Source organism: Daucus carota, chromosome 5 (genome assembly GCF_001625215.2).
Source record: "Daucus carota subsp. sativus chromosome 5, DH1 v3.0, whole genome shotgun sequence".
In the NCBI taxonomy this organism is placed as follows: Eukaryota; Viridiplantae; Streptophyta; class Magnoliopsida; order Apiales; family Apiaceae; genus Daucus; species Daucus carota.
The window spans coordinates 38,022,351-38,041,374 of NC_030385.2; the positions used below are offsets into that span (position 1 = coordinate 38,022,351).

Consider the following 19,024-nt stretch of genomic DNA (forward strand, 5'->3'; position numbering starts at 1 on the left):
ACATATATCAGATAATTGAGAAGAATAATAAAAATTATATCACTAGAAAGTATATTTAGTCTATTTTAATATGCAACTTTCAGATTTTAAAAAGGGTGTTGCTAAATACAGTTCAATATTACTTTGTGCAGTTCAAGCAATCCGCAGCGATTACAAGTATAACCTCAACGTAGTAAATGCATGAAACCCTATTAAGTGTTGTTGATTACGAGATTACAGGTATAACCTCAGCGTAGTAAATGCATGAAACCCTGTTAAGTGTTGTTGATTACGAGATGTTTACTTCTGACATAATAGTACTCCATCTGTCCCACTCATTTCTTTACAGTTACTATTTTGGGATGTCTCTCTCATTTCTTTACGTTACTATAAATAGTAAGTTTTTCTCATCATTACACTCACTATCTTCCCCCACTATCTCATATTTAACAATAAAAACTACTATTACACCCACTACATTCCTCCGCTATCTCAAATCTATTATTAAATATTGATAGGTCCCACCATTTTACCCACTTTTTATCTAACTTTACTCATTTTTCATACATTGTCTTGGTCTCCGTGTCCCCCTCCAATGTAAACAATTGAGGGGGACGGAGGGAGTATACATTTTGGGTAGATTCAAACACTTTCTTACTTTTTTGATTTTAAATATTAAAATATTTAGATTTTAATTGTAAAGCATGTGTTCTTTTAAAAAATGTATAATAAAATATAATTATCATATTTTCAATAATCTATTAGTTTTTCATATTTAATATTATGAATTAATATAATTATTGACTATTAAAGGATCCATTCACTTTTATAAATTTTATATACATATAAATTTTTATGCAACGAGTAGTTTTAATCACAAGAAAAATAATTAAAATTACAAGAAAAATTATTAAAAATTGCTTTTGTAATATTTTGTAATTTTTATTTCTGGATGAATTATATATATATATATATATATATATATATATATATATATATATATATTCTATGTGTATAAATATTATTGGGATTCTATAATTTTATTTATAAAATTATATATAAAGTTAAATAAAAATTATAATAAAGATTATATATCCAAATTATCTTTCTAAACTCTTAATACATGTATTTTTTTATTGTGACTAAAATATTATATCAAACCCTAGTGTTAAAATTTTAATATTTTAGGTTATTGGGATTTTAGCCATCCCAGCCCTAATGGTTATAGTTACAAATTTTTAAGTTGTTTTGGTTAAATGAGAATGAACAAAATAAAAAAAACTAAACACATCGATTAAAAAAATTATAGATGTCGATAATATTATATATAAAGTCAAGTATTTTAATTATAAAATTATATATAAAATGAAATAAAAATTATATGTATAATGATTATTTATACAAATTATCTTTCTAAATTCTTAATGCATATTAAAGGTTATACGCCAGCTAAAGATTATATTATAAAAAAAATCAAATATAGCCTAGTATAGCTGTAAAATTTTAAATTGTTTAGATTAAAGTTGTGAATGATTTTTTGACAACAAAAACTAATAAGAATAAAATCAACAAGATTGATAACAAATCAATCTATTTATTAAGAAGATGCTATCTTAATAAAACAATGAAATCTATAAATTCTTTTCATATAAAAAAGATAGAGTATGTATCATCAGATTTGTTAATTAATAAGTAAATAATTAGTAGACACGATGATATGAATATATTAAGATTGAAATAAAAATAAAAAGAAGATATGTATTAAATAATATTCATGCATCAGTTAATAGTTGAAAAAAGATTTAAATATAATATTCGTTAGTGCATGAATGTAGTGATTGTATTCATTAATTCTGTTCACGTGCACAAAAAATTAGAGTTGAATTTGTTTGCATACTAAGATTACACAAAAGTTTAGGAAGGCTAAATTTGTAATCTTAGTGAACTGCACAAAGTAATCAAAGTAATTCTGAATTGTATTTAGCAATTATGTTTTAGAAATGATGAGCAGATAATTTGTAATATTTAGTCAAAAATTGGTCAATTTAACTCCTTGAAAAACAAAATGGACATGTAAAAGAGGACGGAGGGAGTAATTAGGTTTCTTCCGTCACGAAACCTAAAGTTGCCAACTTCAACTTAGGCAAGACCTTAAAAAAGCAAGTAACGATCTCCAGTCTTAAAAAATCGCAGTTGAAAGTCCAAAAAATCTTCAACATCTTAAAAAGGATATCCAGTCTAAGAAAATGGCAATTGAAATGGAAAATCTCTAAAATACCACGCAATAGGCCGATGACACTACAGCAATAAAGTCACATTTCAAATCCAAAATTTTCAAGAAAAGTTTGGAATGTTTGAGATGACATGTATTCATAACACGTGCATCTTTAAATGTGTTCAAATCTGCAACTAACAACCTGCATTTATCATTATCATCCAAACAATACCAAGAGAGAACACGCAACTTTTGGAAGTGCATCTCAGATTAAACGGATAACCATTGGATTAAGGCAAATATAACATCTTTCTCTCTACGATAAACGTTTGATCATAGATGTTTTAACCATACCACCAACTTAGTAGATTAAAAGAGCTACTGATTTTCAATCCTACCAAAAAATCAAAGATAAAGACAAATCCCACCAGCAGGCTAGCAAACCCTTGATTCCACACGCTTCCATCGCAGAGCAATCCCAATTTACTTGCCACCATGTTTAGCCTTTGAATGAGACTCCAAACCCTTTTCAGAGTTAAATGTCCTGTAAATTTGACAATGTAAATCATTAGTCTCAGCTTCACAAGACTAATGCAATAATTAACCAAACAAGTGTTGAGGGTTTCGATGAACGAACTTGCTACATGAACTGCATGTAACTCCTCCACTTGATTTGGGAGATTCAGTTGTCTTTTTCTCTGATTTCTTTTTAGGATGAGGGGTTGCAGTGTGAACACTTGCTTTTTTGCCATCTGCAGCAGTTCCGAGCAAAAAAATTAGTATGAAAATAAAGTGGTTTGCAACAGCTTGCAAAATACTAAAGCTCATACTCCTGGGAGCCCAAGTGTGCTACAAAACATCAGAGGAGAACAATCTATCTATAACAATTATCCTAACAGCTAACCTGTTTTTTGGGGGGTTTCGGTCTTTGCTTTTTTGGTAGAAGCTGGAGTTTTAACTGCAGAGCTAGCAGGCCTCTTCTTAGATGGTGGCTCAACCTAAGAGGTTGAACAATAATTATATATACACAAAATTCAAACTATGGGCATATGGGAATCTATTTAACAATACTAAGCATCTTTATCCGTACCTTTTGAGGAGTTTCCTCATCTTCAGACATATCATCATCATCACTTGAATCATCCTCTAACGGGTCAGACTGAAATAAAACATGAAATTGACCAATAAATGCCAATCAGCTGCTAGCATATCAAGTATCTCAGCAGTAGGCAGCCTGATATAAATGAACTGTGTTAAATATAAAGAATTTAGCATTTAATTCACCTCACTGTCATCTGAATCATCACTGTCATCTTCAGACTCGTCTTTCTTAGGCTCGACAACTGTCACCTTTGGCTTTGCGGAGGATCCAGGCTTGGTAGCAGCGGCCTTAGATTCAGTAGCTTTGGCTGCGGGGATAGCAGGAACAGGTTTGCCTAAGAAATTCACTTAGTCAAATGCTTGTAGATCATTATAAACCAAATAAAGTGCATAAAACAATATTACATACAAGTATAAAAGTATATAGCATTTACCATTTTCAAGCTCAATCTCTTCTTCATCAGAACTATCCTCTTCATCATAGAATCCATCTAAATCATCAACATTAAGTTAGTCATTGCTGTACAAGAAACAGATAAGTAATATATGCCCATAACATAGCCTAATACTCACCAGGCCCCTCTGTACCATCATCCGTGAGAAAGACAGCAGAGTCAAGGAAATGTTCAATAAAGTATACAAAAAACATATTTTTTACCAAGGGACTTTATAATGCACAAAGCACTGTTCTGATTAAGCTTCAAGATCAAACCATAACAGTCAAACCAGTTATTACTTTTGAGGCCAACTTACTAACAATGCAAGGAGTGCATAATTATCTTCAATTTATCTACAACATATTATAAAAAAAACACTTGTGGGGATAAAAAAAAAGTAAAAAATAGACCAGCAAAAGGATATTGTTCAGCACTATATCCACAAAAGTAGATACTCCCATCTTTCCAGTCATGTGAAAGCTCAAAGTCTTTGTCAAGAACCAAGTCAAATGATATTTGAGGTCCCTTGTCTGCAGAGAGTGTTCCGATAACAAACTTCTTGCCTTCAACAGTCATACGGACAGGCACATAGTTAGCAGCTTTTGCATTCTTTACATCTCCCAATGCAACCTGGAAATTACACAAAAACACATAAGTTAACATAAATTACAACCAAAATCACAAATAATAGATCCTAATTAATCAGAACAAACCAAAAGTGTAATCAAACCTGAGAAACATGAATGAGATGCCCAGATTCAACAGGAACAGGTACTTTTTCTCCTGCTTTAACTTCAACTCCTAAAAAGTAGTTAAGCCAATTCTTCAGAACACATTCAAGAGCTCAATCTTTAAAATCCCGTAAAAACAATGTCTTCCAAGAGGCAAAAATAATAATTCACAAACACATTTAGTAAGTACCTCTACTAGGGTTATAAAAACATTCATTGATTGGTCCCTAACGCGCACAGATATACTCATTTCCTTGTTATAATCGCCACAATCCTATTCATTACATTCATTTCAACTTTTCGACTCATTACATTCATTTCAACTTTTCGACTTTTCACGAGCTTATCAACAAATGGGATACATAAATATATAATCGAGTAAGTTTCCAACCATTGTTTTAGATATTAGCAAGTACAAGAACAAATCAAAAAATCACACAAATAATAATATACATAATCTGCTTCCAAATAGTCAACAGCTCTCATTTCGATTACATGCAAACATCTCAAAAATAGTAGTACATAGCAATATACCACAGTAAAAAAACCTAACAATTAGCCGAGCAAATAATAATAAAATCACAATTTTCACAACTCTAAATTTCATACATCAATCCTAGAAAACAGGTCATATCTAAACAAGATAAATAACGATTAGACAAACAGATGTCAACAATATCGGATAATTGAAAAATGAAGATGAGAATCGAGAGCTTACCCCAAAACTCCATGGCTATGAAGATCGATTAAAAAGTTAGGGTTTTAAAGGGGTGAATATTTGAACAAGCGATTGCAAGAAGGGGCTGATAATGGGTGTGTTTGATGGGTTTTTATAGGGGGCTTCTAGGGTTTTACAAAAGGGTTTTACATTTTGGGCTGGGCTTATGAGATTTGTGTGTTGATGGATTTGGACCTTATACTTTTCATGGCTCACCGCGTATACAAATGGATCAAATTTTTGGTGAAATGCATAACAATACATAAAGATTCCACTAATTTTAATATCAGGAGTCCATCGTCCATCTGGATCAAAGTAATAATTATATAAAATTTGTACGTGTATTTCTATTTAAATACTTTTGATACTTATCTTTCTAATAATTTTAAGAGTAAAAGTTTGAAACATAATTCTTATTATAAAAATAAAGTTAGTCTTTTTCAACTTAAATAACAAAAGATAACTCAGATATCCCAACTTAATAACTTCAACAGTGATGTCGGGGCTAAATCTAAAATTGAGATCTGCTCATTCCATAAAGTCAAAAGCTAAAAATTTTCAAATTAAGACTTATAATGTTTGGAAGTTCACGGCATATTACACATCTCTATTCATTCTAACTCGTTATATTCCATTAAGTCGAAAATTGAAATTCTCAAAATAAGGGCTATAATTGTATTTCATGGCTATTCAAGGGTTTAAACCAACAAACCACAATTACAGTCTACAAATCAATATACTTATATAAAGGAGAAGCATGAGGCGTTTAGGTGGCGCCTCTCGCATCGCTCCGTTTTATTTTTCTTAAAGGAGAAGCATGAGGCGTTTAGGTGGCGCCTCTCGCATCGCTCCGTTTTATTTTTCTAATTTTTTGGAATTTTTGGATGAAAAATATCAAAAATTAGAACTACTCTTTTTAGTTTCAGATGTATTGGAAGCAAGTTTCGAATCTGATTTTGTTTCAGATTATTTATGAAATATAGCAGCTTGAAAATTTTAATCTAATTTTGTTTCAGATTATTTAATTATGGGAAAAAATAGCACACAAGTCTCTCTGCACCTATATAAAGGAGAAGCATGGGGCGTTTAGGTGGCGCCTCTCACATCGTTTCGTTCTATTTTTCTAATTTTCTCGAATTTTTGGATGAAAAATATCAAAAATTAGAACTATCTTTTTTAGTTTCGGATGTATTGGAAGCAAGTTTCAGAATCTGATTTTGTTTCAGATTATTTATGGAATATAGCAGCTTGAAAGTTTTAATCTGATTTTGTTTCAGATTATTTAATAATGGGAAAGAGTAGCACACAAGTCTCTCTGCATCTATAAATATCCTTATAGGTTGTAGGGTTTTGGATCATCTAAACACAGCCTATTCTCTCTCAATACCACAACCCTACCTCTCTCTGGTGATAGTTCTCTTGCTCGATTTCTAACTCGATGGTGCCGTTCTTCTACAACAATAAGTGAAGGTTGTTTCTAACTCGATGGTGCCGTTCTTCTACAACAATAAGTGAAGGCTGTTTATACGATATTAAAAAACATAAAGGTTGTTACAAGCAATGGTAGTCATAGACCGCTATGTGAGAGTCGACAAATCCAAAACACGGGAGAAAAATATAGTCTTGACATGATATTGATGGATAATATCAATAAATTAACTATTAGTGATGTATGTTTGTTGGTTATTCTTTTATAATATTTGTTTTGTTCATCGGACATGTTTGTTGTTAATTTTTATATGATTTACTTTGTACACAGGAAAATATTATTCATGCATTATTTGTTTGCTCCGTTCAAACAACTTTTAAGTGAAGACTGTTCATATAGTATTAAAAAGTAAAGGTTGTTACAAGCAATGGTAGTTATAGATCGCTATCTCGCGGATTTAAGTTAGACGTTTTTGTGCACAATCAATCCAAAAAAATTGGAGGAAGGTGACAATGTAAGAACATGATTACTTTTCAAAAAAAAAACACAAATAAAATTAAGATTCGTCGTGTTTTAAATTGTTAATTACGTGCACAAATTTATTTTTATTTTTTTAACGTGAATTATAGTCCAATTTTGCAATTTTATATAGTAGTATTGGTATTACATCAAGATTTTTATGATATAAAATTTATCTTAACCTACAAATATTAATATTTAATCATTAATATAATTTTTATAGACAACCACAAAATTATTACATTCGACAAATATTAATATTGAATCATTAATATAATTTTTATAGGCCGCCGCAACGCGCGGTTTCTCAACTAGTTTATACCTAAAATTAAATTAAGTTTTACAACTGTTGGTTTTAATTAGTCATTCACTGCTAGCCAACTAAAATACAAAAGCCATGCTCTTTCTGTTCTTCAAATTTCAATATTCAATATTCCTCGTTTAGTTGATATTTTCTGGTTCTTGCCCTTTCCATCCTGGTCATTCTCCTCCTTCTACATATTTTACAAAATTAGAAAAAAAAAAGAGTAAATTATGACGAGTGATTAATCGTATGATACTATAAAATTAAAGCAATGAGGTAAGACAAATGATATTAACCAGTCAAATAATTACCCATCTAATGGACCTAATAATTACTCATATAAGGGACCTAAAAGATGAGTATGCAAGTTGACAATGTATAACGGGGTGATAACAAAAAATGTGGAAGAAAGGTGCTTACATATGGAATGATCAATATGTAACTGATCAGCAATTATCACTTATCAGACAAATCCTGGACAGAATATGATGCTACAACATAAATCAGCAACATGCAACTTTATTAAGAAAATTAGTATCTTTGATGTTAATTATTTGGAATCACATATATGTTTCTGGTAATCCAGTACAAAGACAATTCTCATAATCACTTTTCAATACTAGACCTTTTCAATAATGAATTTTTCTACCAGATCCATTTTACATATGCATTCTCTTTCCAACGCATGTAATTCATTTTAGCTTCTTTCCTGTAGCTCTTCAAAACATGACAAATCAGTGTGCCTACATGTAATTAATTTAACTGGTATGTGCTTCAAAAATAGTGTTGTGTCTATACACAAACACATTAAGAAAAATTTACTCAAACAATAAAGAGTTAAATGCACATTGTGTACCTGTTATTTCAATTTTATGCATGTTGTGTACCTTAATTTTCATATCTAGCACTTTGTGTATCTTTAGTTACAAGATTCTTGCAAATGGTGTACCTCCGTTAGTTTGCACTTAACTCCGTCAAATGCACAGCCGAAGAAGGATAAGAAAAATAATAATAGAGACCAAGACATAAAAAGCTAGAGGAAAGAGATGGGTGTTTGGCAAGAATCTAATTAGCTTTAGGTAGATTAACATGCACACGAAAAGCTGCAAATTCGTCGGGATGTGATGATATCTACACTTTATCAATTACGAAATCACATCAGTGAAATATTACAATATTATCAAAATTTGATTATCATATGATTTTTCTATTTAGTAATAATAATAACAATTATATTATGATTTTGATTTTGAATATGGAATAATTTAATTTATGAAATAACTTTATAAATTTTCTAATATATTTTAGAATTCATATCGATGAGAAATTCATATTTACATATATTATTAACTAAATTCATATTGATACAAAATTTAATTCAACCTATGTCTTTCACAAGATTGTGATAAAGACGAAAAATGTGGTGATATTATTGTTACGATACCTCAAATAATCATGAATAAAAAAATAAATTTTATTAAAGATCAAAAACCTTAAAATCTAACTTTTCTTTTTTTGGTACCAAATATTTTTTTTCGTCTCTTTAAAAATCATAAATTAACATTATGATTGTATTAAAATAAATCATTCTGAAATATATTCATGTGAACATTATGATTTAAGAATAATTTTTAGAAAAAGTCAAAATTTTAAAAAGGATCAAATTAAATACAAAAGTAAAAAATAAAAATATTATTATTTGTGGTTGGACATTCATGCGCATCATAGTCTATTTGATATAGTTAGTTAAACAATTTTTTAATAAATATTTATGATATTATAATTATCGAAATTGTGCTTATCACAAAAATAAAATAAAAATTAAGCCCACTTGCAGAGCACGAGAAAAACATACTAGTATCATAATTGTTAATAAATTTGTTTTAAATTAGTGACAACTCTAATTTATTTGAAAATTTTGAAACAAAAACCTAAAGTTTGACTCTCACTATCTATATATTTAAATTGATATTTATAATTTTAAGTATATATGCACAGTAATATATATGAATATAACTCAATCGATATAATATTTTATGTTAAATTTATCAAAAAAAATATGTAAAAAATAATGATAAATAATTTAAAATTAATAAGTAGATACAATTAAAAACAGTAGTCATCTATGTTGTTATAATCTCAACAAGGAGAAACAGTCAATGGATCAAAACTAACTAAAAGTTCTATATCATGCCGAGGCTCTCCATGACATGCATATATTTATTTTTCTTCATTCACTTTCTCCTCTAAACCTTAGACTTCAACGGTGAATTAAAAAATACAATGGGTTAATGAGTTACTTCCAGGTCCCCTATGCTTGATGAACATATGACCAAGTGAGCATAATACATGGCACATAAAATTATATTTAACTTTAAATGTTTTGTTAAAAAAACCAAAGAATTAAATCTCAGTTTCATACACTAGATAAACACATGGATAGAGCTCTTGGAAGTGCAAAAGGACAGCAGTTGCTCTCATCATCCATGTGTGTCTTTGACGGCGTTAAGTATAAACTAACGGAAGCATACAAATCGCAAGAATCTTATGAAGTACACAAAGTGCTAGATATGAAAATTAAGGTACACAAAGTGCACAAACTCGAAACAACAGGTACACGCAATGCATTTAACTCAACAATAAATGAATCAATGTTTAAACATTATACTCCTTTTGTTTTTTTTTATTTGAAATTTTGATTTTGCGCACACACTTTTAAGTGTTTTGACCGAGTAGTTAAAATTATTATTTTCAAAATTTTCTTTTCCTGAATAAAAATATATAACCAAATTTTTTATTCACATAAAAAATTAAACAAAAATAATAAATTTTACTATCCGTCAACCCACCTAAAAATGTGTGTCAAAAGTCAAAATGTCAAATAAAAAAAACATAGGAGGCATTTCCTCAATCGTGAAAACTACGTAGACTTTCAGAATTACAATTGACACTAATTGCTAAGTTACCAACTGATTGATAACCTTAAAAATGTTATTGGGTATACTTTATAACTTATAAAAACTTGCAGTTATCGCAAGATTTAATTACCATTTGTCTATTACAAGATTTGATTATTATATTTTACGGACTTTCAATACTACAATAACGTGATTTTTGTAGTATAATACTTGAAGACTAGGTAGCTAGCTAACTCAAAATTTCGGTATCCTACACACTTAAAATTTATACACTCACTCTCTTATAAAATTTATTTAAAAAATTTTAAAATCACAACTTAATAACTCTTAAAAATTCACATAAGATTCATACTACATTAAACCACTTGTAACTTTAAGCACGTTAATCACCTGTATGTTTACATCTTGACCAGACCCAAATGAGATTTCTACAAAAAATTAGTAAATAATTAAATTAAATAAAAAAGATAGAATTTTAAATTTTAAATTTTAAATTTAGACCGAAAGATGTTAAATTAAAAAAATTCTAAGAAATTACCTTTATTTTAGTGAGAGGTTGGGTATCAGGATAATTGTCGAACCTGAAAACCTCAATTCTATAACGAGCATAATGTGCACGCTCGGTAACAATCTGCAAATCATACAAGTGGTAGGTGGTTTTGCTACTCATCATCCCTTAAGACCCCAATACTGATTCAAAACTTATTTCCACCCAGTTGGAATATATCATCATCGGATGCATTGTTTTTTGAATCATGTCTGTTGTTGATCTTTTCTCGGCGTGACCGGTGATGAAAGAAAAAAATAGGTTGGTTTCTAAATTGATCCTCAGTGATGCTAAAATGATTACGAAAGTCAGCAATCGTGTACTTAGTAGGGGTCGTACATAATATTTTAAAATTTTAATATTCAAACTATGTAATTTTTTACCGTTTCATAACATTTTTTACCGTTTTACAACATTTTTTTATAGCCACTAGGCCCACTAAAAGATCTATCTCAAGTGGAAGCTAAAATTTGATAAATATTTTTATAAAAAATGAAACAACTTTTCATAAAAAACCATAAAAAAGGTTAAAATCAACGATAGAAATAAAAAAAAAACTCGGGGGACAAACTTCATCAAAAATTGTAGTCTACTCTGAAAATTGTTTTGAAGAGTTGCATCACAATTTTAGCATGTATATACAAAAGTCATAAGTTCCGGTTCACAACCATTAATCTAGAAACAAGATAGATCAACAAAAATAAGATGAAAGATTTCTTTCTACCAAAAGTCATGCATGCACTTTTTTTCATTTCCAGCTCTTATTTTCGCAAAAAAAACTACTATAATAACACATGATCTTAATAATCCTCCAAATATACAAGTTGAATTTGAATCGATGTGACCAACATATGGTTAAGAGAGTTTGATTCAAATCTATTCTCAGACTTAACAATCATTTATTTCACCGACTTATCTTTTGTGTTGAGACATTATGTTATTATCTACAGAAAAATGAAGTAATTGTTAATGATGAGGTTCCATTTCAATAGCGTGAAATAAAATAGATCACTGAAGAGGCAACAACTATAAAATGAGTAGTTTTACCCTGAATTGTCAACAAACAAGTGTGAAAGATAATACAAATGTGGAATGTGCAATAGTTGTAATTTACAGTTGCGTTCATAAGGTTGTCATACCAAAAATTTAAGACTAGGGAAGGCTTCTAGCTAGATCAATTGCTCCTTTATTATAATTACTCCCAGTAAGATCTTTGAAATTGCATCAATGCAACATACGTTAGTTGGTTCAGATCTTTAGCACATGACTACATGCAATGGTAATAGAATAGTTTTGACAATTTAGGTATCGTACAAAGCTTAGTATCATCTAAACATAAAGAATCAAGACGAGATTTATATTGCAAAATATAAACAACTCGATACAAAATTTGAAGTGTGAAAATGATCGGTGGCTACAGGATTACAAATGAAAAACAAAAGAGAACAACACACGACAGAAAACTGCAAAATATGCACCAAAGCAGTAAAATTTCCTTCATAAAAGCAATGCGAAAACAATGTGTTCACTTCACAGTATATATAATTCCAATCATATGGGCTGCATTAAAAATATAAACACAATAGAAATTTCCATTGACTATTAAGTATTAATCTCTATCCCGCAACGGTAACTTTTTTTTTTTACTTATTTTGAAAATAAATAATTTAGGAAGAAATTTTTATAACTTGGAAGCATTAAGTCAATGTCGAAACGAGAAAGCTATTCATTTTTTTATTTTATAGAACCGTAAAATATGCAAACACATCAACACAGCTAGTAGAAAGCTTCAAAAAGTATCCTTTCTTAGCAAGTTCTTGAAGCAGTAGACTGTTACTAGTCCCAACATCAAGCACACTCCAGTTACGCATTTGATCTCGAGCTATGTCACTCCACAAGCCTTTAGTAAGGTCAGCCCCAAACCTATAAAATTAAGAATGTCCAAGAATATGAAGTCTTCTTTTTTAATTACCTGACTTGCATAAAAATGTACTAATTTCACCGAAGAGCGACTACTTAGTACTCTATTTTTTGAAGAATCAAGGATGAACATATGAATTAGGCAAACAATAAGGTAAAAAGTACGACTTCACCGGTGTGTCCATACTCATGAAAATTTGTCAAGTCACTTGCATATGCAGCATCCAAGTAAGTTTTGAACCCTAACTTTGTTGTAGCTCGCGCAACATCAGCCTCCTCCTTGCTAGAACTGTTTATACAACATTAGTAAAGCACGAGTCTTTCTAGTACTCGTGAAATAACTGTATTCTATTAAGGTCTCATAAAACCAACATAATTGCTAAAAGTTATAATCATGCATATACACAAATAAGCATTTCTAATATAGAAAATAGTTTAACTAGTTCGAAGATCGAATGTCTCACAATGCATGGTGATCAAATGTCTCCATTAGTTTAGGCCTCCTTTCTCTGGCAATTTGAATAAATGGAGCTTTTTCCTGAAATAGTTAGAAAAAATTAAGATGTCATCACATGATGGAAGCATATCTATGTTGTTTTACGATAGAATTACTTACAGAAGCACTTTTTGATGCTATTCTAATACTCAGCACGGTGGGCCTCCCATAGTAGCTTTGGATGAAAAGAAGATGAAAAATGGCATTATTTTTATTAACGATTTAGAAAGGAATTTATACTAAAAATTTGCATAAAACGGGAAAAAAAATCTTACCGCGTCTGTGTCTGAGATTGGTGGATGTCGTATAAGGTAGGTTGCAGTCTTGAAAAAAATAAAAGAAAGCCGAAAAAGAGGATTCGTAATTACTAAGGCTGTGTTCACTTGGATGGTATGGAATGAGAGGTGAATGGAATGAAAAGTTATATAGAAGTTTTAAGGAGAAGGAAGAAAGTATGAGATAATAGTGACAAAACATGAATGTATTCAAATTTTTTGTGAATTTTTTTTTTAAAAAAAACATGATGTAGAAATGGAATGGGTAGGGCACTAAGGCAAGAAATTTTAAGTTCTCAATTTTCAAGGAAAAAAATGTCGTTGGCCATTACTAGAACCTCAGTGCATTGTACAAATGTAGATGATTTCTTTTCGATATTTTACCCGTTTGTCTAGTATGTTGATGGGGACCCATAAAACACTAAATTAGTATATATTTAATTTATTTTGGTGCAGTGAGTGGTTCCCCATTACTTAAAATAGGAGTTAATCAAAATGAGTTAAATCTATAAAATTTAGTATTTAACATATGTCATGAGCACAAGAAATTGATATTTAATTTGTATGTAATATACGTGTTGTATTAGAAAATTCTTCTTAAAAATCCGGCTCCTTTTTCATGTAGGTTATGGTTGAAAAACACTGATATAGAGTTCATATAGATATGTCTTAGTCATCTGAACAGGACATTCTATAGCCAAGTCGTCTTAGGAAGAATGAATCGTTTGAAATGAAGGGTAATCACATGATCCCTCGCACATTCTCATCAATTGGTGAAAGTGAAAGGTAAGGATATAAAATAAAACTCTCAAACTCATTTAACTTGACAATATTCACAGAAAGTAAGGACTATAAAGATGGCAAGAAAATTTTGGGACAAATTACAAGGTTGATTCTTCTGCTAACGGTTTATTTCACTCTTCAAGCTGAGAAAAAGCTGCATGTATAACTGAAGGAATTGGTGAACAAATAAGACAATAACAAATGATATAATTCACAAATAAAAACATGGGCACTGATCTAACCTCTAAAATACAATGGCTGCAATCTATACTTTTATCATCCTTTCCTGACTGTTCTTTATCTACCCTTAAACCGTTACCAAACTGTTTGTTTTCTAGTTTCTGGCTTCTTCTCTAAGAATCGATGAACAAAATCATTGCTGAACAGAAACACACATTCTATATACGCATGGAAAGAAGAACGATGTAGCACGAAGGATATGTTGCTGATGCTTGCTTTGTCTATTAGGTTGGGACAATTGTGCCAATATAGCCGAATCCCACAATTGAAAAGGTTATTGTCTGGAGGAACATGTAAACGAAGTAATTGTTTTTTCCATATAGATAATCATAGCAGCCGCAGAAGAAGAGAAATGCTGCGAATCCCAACTCTGTAACATGTATCCTGCAAACACATTACATGAATTTGTATTGCATATCAGGTCTCCAATGAACTGTGAGTATGAAGAGTGCATGCAAATTTTACCCTATTGATATAGATGTGCTGATGATCGCGTATGCTACCTTAAGAACTTAGAACGACTCTAAATGTTGTCATTAGAACTGGATGCACATTTTTAAGTATTATTACCTGTCTCCTATATTGAAGTTGAACTGGAACTTCTTGTTCGATTTGTTGTTTTTGTTCTTAAGACCATCTCCTAGTTTCTCTGTCACAACCCATTCATTAGCTCTCTTTGCTTCAAATAAACCAATGAAGGTTGCCTTGGTGCGGTGGAAAGACATAACATTTTCAAACAGAATCCAGTAAAACAATAAGTGGATTGACCTGCAAAATCCAGTTCAGCAAACTAAGGAAAAAGAGAAAAATTAAAAGGGCTCAGATATATTAGAAAAGAAGTTCCCGGACCTTGGTGTTCCCACTGAATTGAGAGTGGTGATGATGCAAGGAATATAAATGGCTCCCCATTTTGGGACATCGATTTCAGGAACCATGATGGTTAATGGAAGGACGACACAGAAGAAGAAAAATGTGACCATATGAGCTATGATTTTCCGTACAAAGAAGAAGCTGTAAATCACATAAACCTTCTTCCAGAAATTTACTTTCTGCAACAATCAGCACAAAAAATAAAGATATATTGTTAATGTTGTTTCGATTTAGATAGAATCAGAATTTTGACACTATAGTATAGTAAACATGCCTTGTTCCTCACGATTTCCATCACCATTTTTCTGAACAAATTAGCAGGACCACATGACCATCTATGTTGCTGATACCGGAAGGCTTTGAAAGTACTAGGAAGTTCACTTTTTACCTATGGTGATTCGAGCATGTAAAATGTTGTAAGCTAAAATACTGATCTTCATATATTATACAATGCACAATCACATGGATAGGCATAACTACCTGAAGATCACCAAGGTAAACAAATTTCCAGCCCCTAAGACTAGCTCGGACAGCAAGATCCATATCTTCAACTGTTGTTCGATCCTTCCATCCACCTGCCTCATTGATAGCAGCAATTCTCCATATACCACCCGTTCCTGCACAATGGTTCGATCAAAATTATTTGTTAGACATGCTAATTTTTCTTTATAATATAATACACAAGGTTTTCACAATAAGTCATACAGACATCCCAAACTTGCAAAATTACAGAGTTTGGATGGCTAATCTAATAGGATTAGCGTAAAAGAGCTGTGTTATAGGAGTGCTTCACAAGCATTATTTGATTTAAAGGATTGGACCACAGAGCAAAAGACTCAGCAGGTGATCAAGCGAAGTTGCTAACAATTAAAATGGACCATTCTCTTTGTGATCTCTGTCCTCTATAAGAGTCACATGTCAATGTTATTTGTAGAATCCAAAGCACTCTCAATCAGTGTCAATACATTAATTTTTGCCACTAGGGTATGTATGAAACCTCGACGCATCAACTATGAGACATGTTTATAATAGAAGTTTAATTATACGAACTCATATCTAATCTAATCGTTTAGGGAGGAAGTGAGAAATGCTAATAGAAGATGAGAAATGTTGATAAAAATATAAGTACCATTGAAACCGAAGAAGGCATGAGTAGCTGATCCTACTTCTTGCTCCACTGTAAAATGGTAATCCAGTGACATCTCTTGCATTCTTGTCATCAAACATTCATCAGAATTTACTGCAATAAAAACCCTAGTTATTTACTAATAAAATCACACACACTGCATAACATATCTACTGCAACAACCTAAACTTTACGAATATAAAACTATACGGACACACCATACTGTCTAATAAACATATGCTAATAAAATGTTTATTGTAGGAGACCACTAGACCCCAAGTGTCGGTGGGTGAAGTAAGCCAGCTAGCCAGCAAGAGTCAAGCATCTCTTATGTTGACAAACTTGCCCCTGAAATCTATACACTTTCTCTGCCGATCAATCCGGTGAATTACTTTGTTTTTATCTCAAAAATAATAAGGAACTTTTTAAGAATCCACAAAAACTCTTCACTGTCCACAAATTCTTACTGAAAACATGACACAATGCTGCTGTTGTTAGAATATAGTCGTGATAAGCACTTCCTCTGACACCTTGAGATTTTAGGAGAACGGATCACTTAAGAGTCGTAAGAATCTTCCCAATCTCAAAAGTAAAAATTATGACACACTAATTAGTCCACCGACACTCTTAATTAGAGAACAAGACAAGAGGAGGTAGTTATAATGGCACTCTACTACATTACTTAATTTGATTAGGTGGTTAGCAGGTTTACCGAATCTCCATCGAGCTTGAACAAGAGCAATTTTAGAATTGTGCATGAGAAACGGGATGGATCGCCTCAGAAAATCAGGTTCTGGTCGAAAATCAGCATCGAAAATGGCAACGTATTCGCAATCTTTAACGTAATCTCTTTTTAATCCTTCTTTGAGAGCACCAGCTTTGTATCCTCCCCTTGTTTCTCTGATTTGGTAGGTAACGTTTAAGCCTTTGGCTGCCCACCTTTTGCATTCCTTCTCAACTAAATCCTGCGGCATTAGTTATAATTACTAAAACGCTTAATCAACATTTATCGAATGATGAATCGAGCTATATTAAGTTGAACTTGGAATTACCTTGATAATAGGGTCAGTTGAATCATCAAGAACTTGAATAACGAGACGATCTGCAGGCCATGAGAGGTTACATGCAGCTCCAATTGAGATCTTGTAAACCTGCAAAGAAAATAACAAGTTTTACACAAGAACAATAGACAAATATTAACAGAGCATAATACACCAATTGCGAAAATCAAGTAATGTGATAAAACTAACCTCTCTTTCATTGAACATAGGAATCTGAATAAGAACCAATGGAAAAGTAGAGCTTCCAGCTTCCAAATCTTCCTTCATGGGCTCCCAGTTGTATCTTTTCTCCGGCTTTTGCCAGAAGAGTTTCACCAGAACAATGACTATACCCATGTATAATCTCTCGGCAAACAACATGAGTTCCATAACTAAACATACAACCACTGCAAATTTCAGCAATGGTACAATCAGTGGGACTCTAATGAGCTCCCAGAGTAATCCAATTTGTGAAGTTAAATCCACTGTTGTTCCCTGAAATGCCTGCGGCATGAAACTATTTGCAGAAACTTCAGCCATTTTTTCTACTAAAAACAGAGGAAAAAACAGGGGAAAACAGAGTAAAAAACAGGGGAGCTAAATAGCAACCACTAGATCTGTTAATGCAATCAAACCATTTTGTGGGTATGTGTAGATTTTGTCTGTGATGCTATACAACAATGTGGGTGATATTTGAGTGAAGCATTTTTAGCTCTATCTCAAGTGGGCTATATTAGATCTCTGTTTTTCTCTGAATCACACATAATAGAAGAAGAGGCAGAGCAGGATTGCTGCACTGTCTAAACAGAGAGTAAAGAGAGTGAGTAATGGAGAGAGAGAAGTGTGCTCATTTATAATCCTTTTTTCCCTTTAGTCTATCTCCGTATTTTTTTTTTTAAATTTTACTGCTCATTTCTGACTTTGTTTTGGCCGGTTGCTTCTTAGTCTTGTAGTTATTATTATTGAATTGTTTGCAATTTTTCATGGAATTCGTGTCGAATCAAATTTATTCAAAATGTACGCAGATGTTAGGAATTTAAGTCAAATCAATTATATTCAGTATTTCGTCCTATACATATATGAAATGAGTAAACTTTATTTACGATAAGAATGGAATAGACAGAGTATTTCCGTAAGAATCCATAATATTAGATACGAAGATTATTTATAGAAAAAAATAGGTGAACTGAAGAAATAAAAATGTCGGTAACCATAATGTGAGATGGGGCTATGCTTAGCAGCAATAGAAGAAGATGGGGCATCAAATGATGAATCATATAGAGCCAGCTAGAGATGTATAGATAAAAATAAAGCAAATGGGTGCACACTGCACACACATATAATTGGCTTTTAGTGTAGTCTTCCATGTTCCATCC

At 31.5% G+C, this 19,024-nt stretch overlaps 2 protein-coding genes across 3 annotated transcripts; both read right to left on the reverse strand.

Moving 5' to 3' along the window:
• Positions 1-2,459: 2,459 nt before the first annotated feature.
• Positions 2,460-5,330, reverse strand: LOC108219726 (histone deacetylase HDT1). The gene is made up of 10 exons (XM_017393230.2): positions 5,182-5,330; positions 4,463-4,533; positions 4,157-4,362; positions 3,869-3,891; positions 3,730-3,786; positions 3,479-3,630; positions 3,285-3,353; positions 3,099-3,192; positions 2,832-2,946; positions 2,460-2,738 (listed from the first exon to the last, which is right to left on the reverse strand). Exons 1-10 carry the CDS (start codon positions 5,192-5,194, stop codon positions 2,678-2,680), a joined length of 861 nt encoding a protein of 286 aa, XP_017248719.1. The 5' UTR covers positions 5,195-5,330; the 3' UTR covers positions 2,460-2,677.
• Positions 5,331-14,384: 9,054 nt separating this feature from the next.
• Positions 14,385-18,501, reverse strand: LOC108223779 (glucomannan 4-beta-mannosyltransferase 2). 2 transcript variants are annotated; one of them, XM_017398198.2, is made up of 9 exons: positions 17,859-18,501; positions 17,661-17,759; positions 17,321-17,573; positions 16,612-16,722; positions 15,963-16,099; positions 15,757-15,870; positions 15,462-15,661; positions 15,183-15,380; positions 14,385-14,996 (listed from the first exon to the last, which is right to left on the reverse strand). In XM_017398198.2, exons 1-9 carry the CDS (start codon positions 18,186-18,188, stop codon positions 14,837-14,839), a joined length of 1,602 nt encoding a protein of 533 aa, XP_017253687.1. In that variant the 5' UTR covers positions 18,189-18,501; the 3' UTR covers positions 14,385-14,836. The 2 variants fall into 2 exon arrangements, with proteins under 2 accessions (XP_017253687.1, XP_063949835.1); XM_064093765.1 differs by having other exon boundaries at positions 14,693-14,996; positions 15,462-15,657; positions 15,753-15,870; positions 17,859-18,333.
• Between the last annotated feature and the right edge of the window lie 523 nt (positions 18,502-19,024).

What these genes read in the sequence shown, in the direction of transcription:
- LOC108223779 (XM_017398198.2), bottom strand. Translation starts at nt 18,188, where the DNA reads ATGGCTGAAGTTTCTGCAAATAGTTTCATGCCGCAGGCATTTCAGGGA. An exon ending in CTATGTTCAATGAAAGAGAG is followed by an intron (nt 17,760 to 17,858) that starts GTTAGTTTTATC and finishes TTTTCTTTGCAG; the next exon opens with GTTTACAAGATCTCAATTGG. An exon ending in AACTTCAATATAGGAGACAG is followed by an intron (nt 14,997 to 15,182) that starts GTAATAATACTT and finishes ATGTGTTTGCAG; the next exon opens with GATACATGTTACAGAGTTGG.
- LOC108219726 (XM_017393230.2), bottom strand. An exon ending in AGAGATTGAGCTTGAAAATG is followed by an intron (nt 3,631 to 3,729) that starts GTAAATGCTATA and finishes TGAATTTCTTAG; the next exon opens with GCAAACCTGTTCCTGCTATC. An exon ending in CGAAACCCCCCAAAAAACAG is followed by an intron (nt 2,947 to 3,098) that starts GTTAGCTGTTAG and finishes GAACTGCTGCAG; the next exon opens with ATGGCAAAAAAGCAAGTGTT.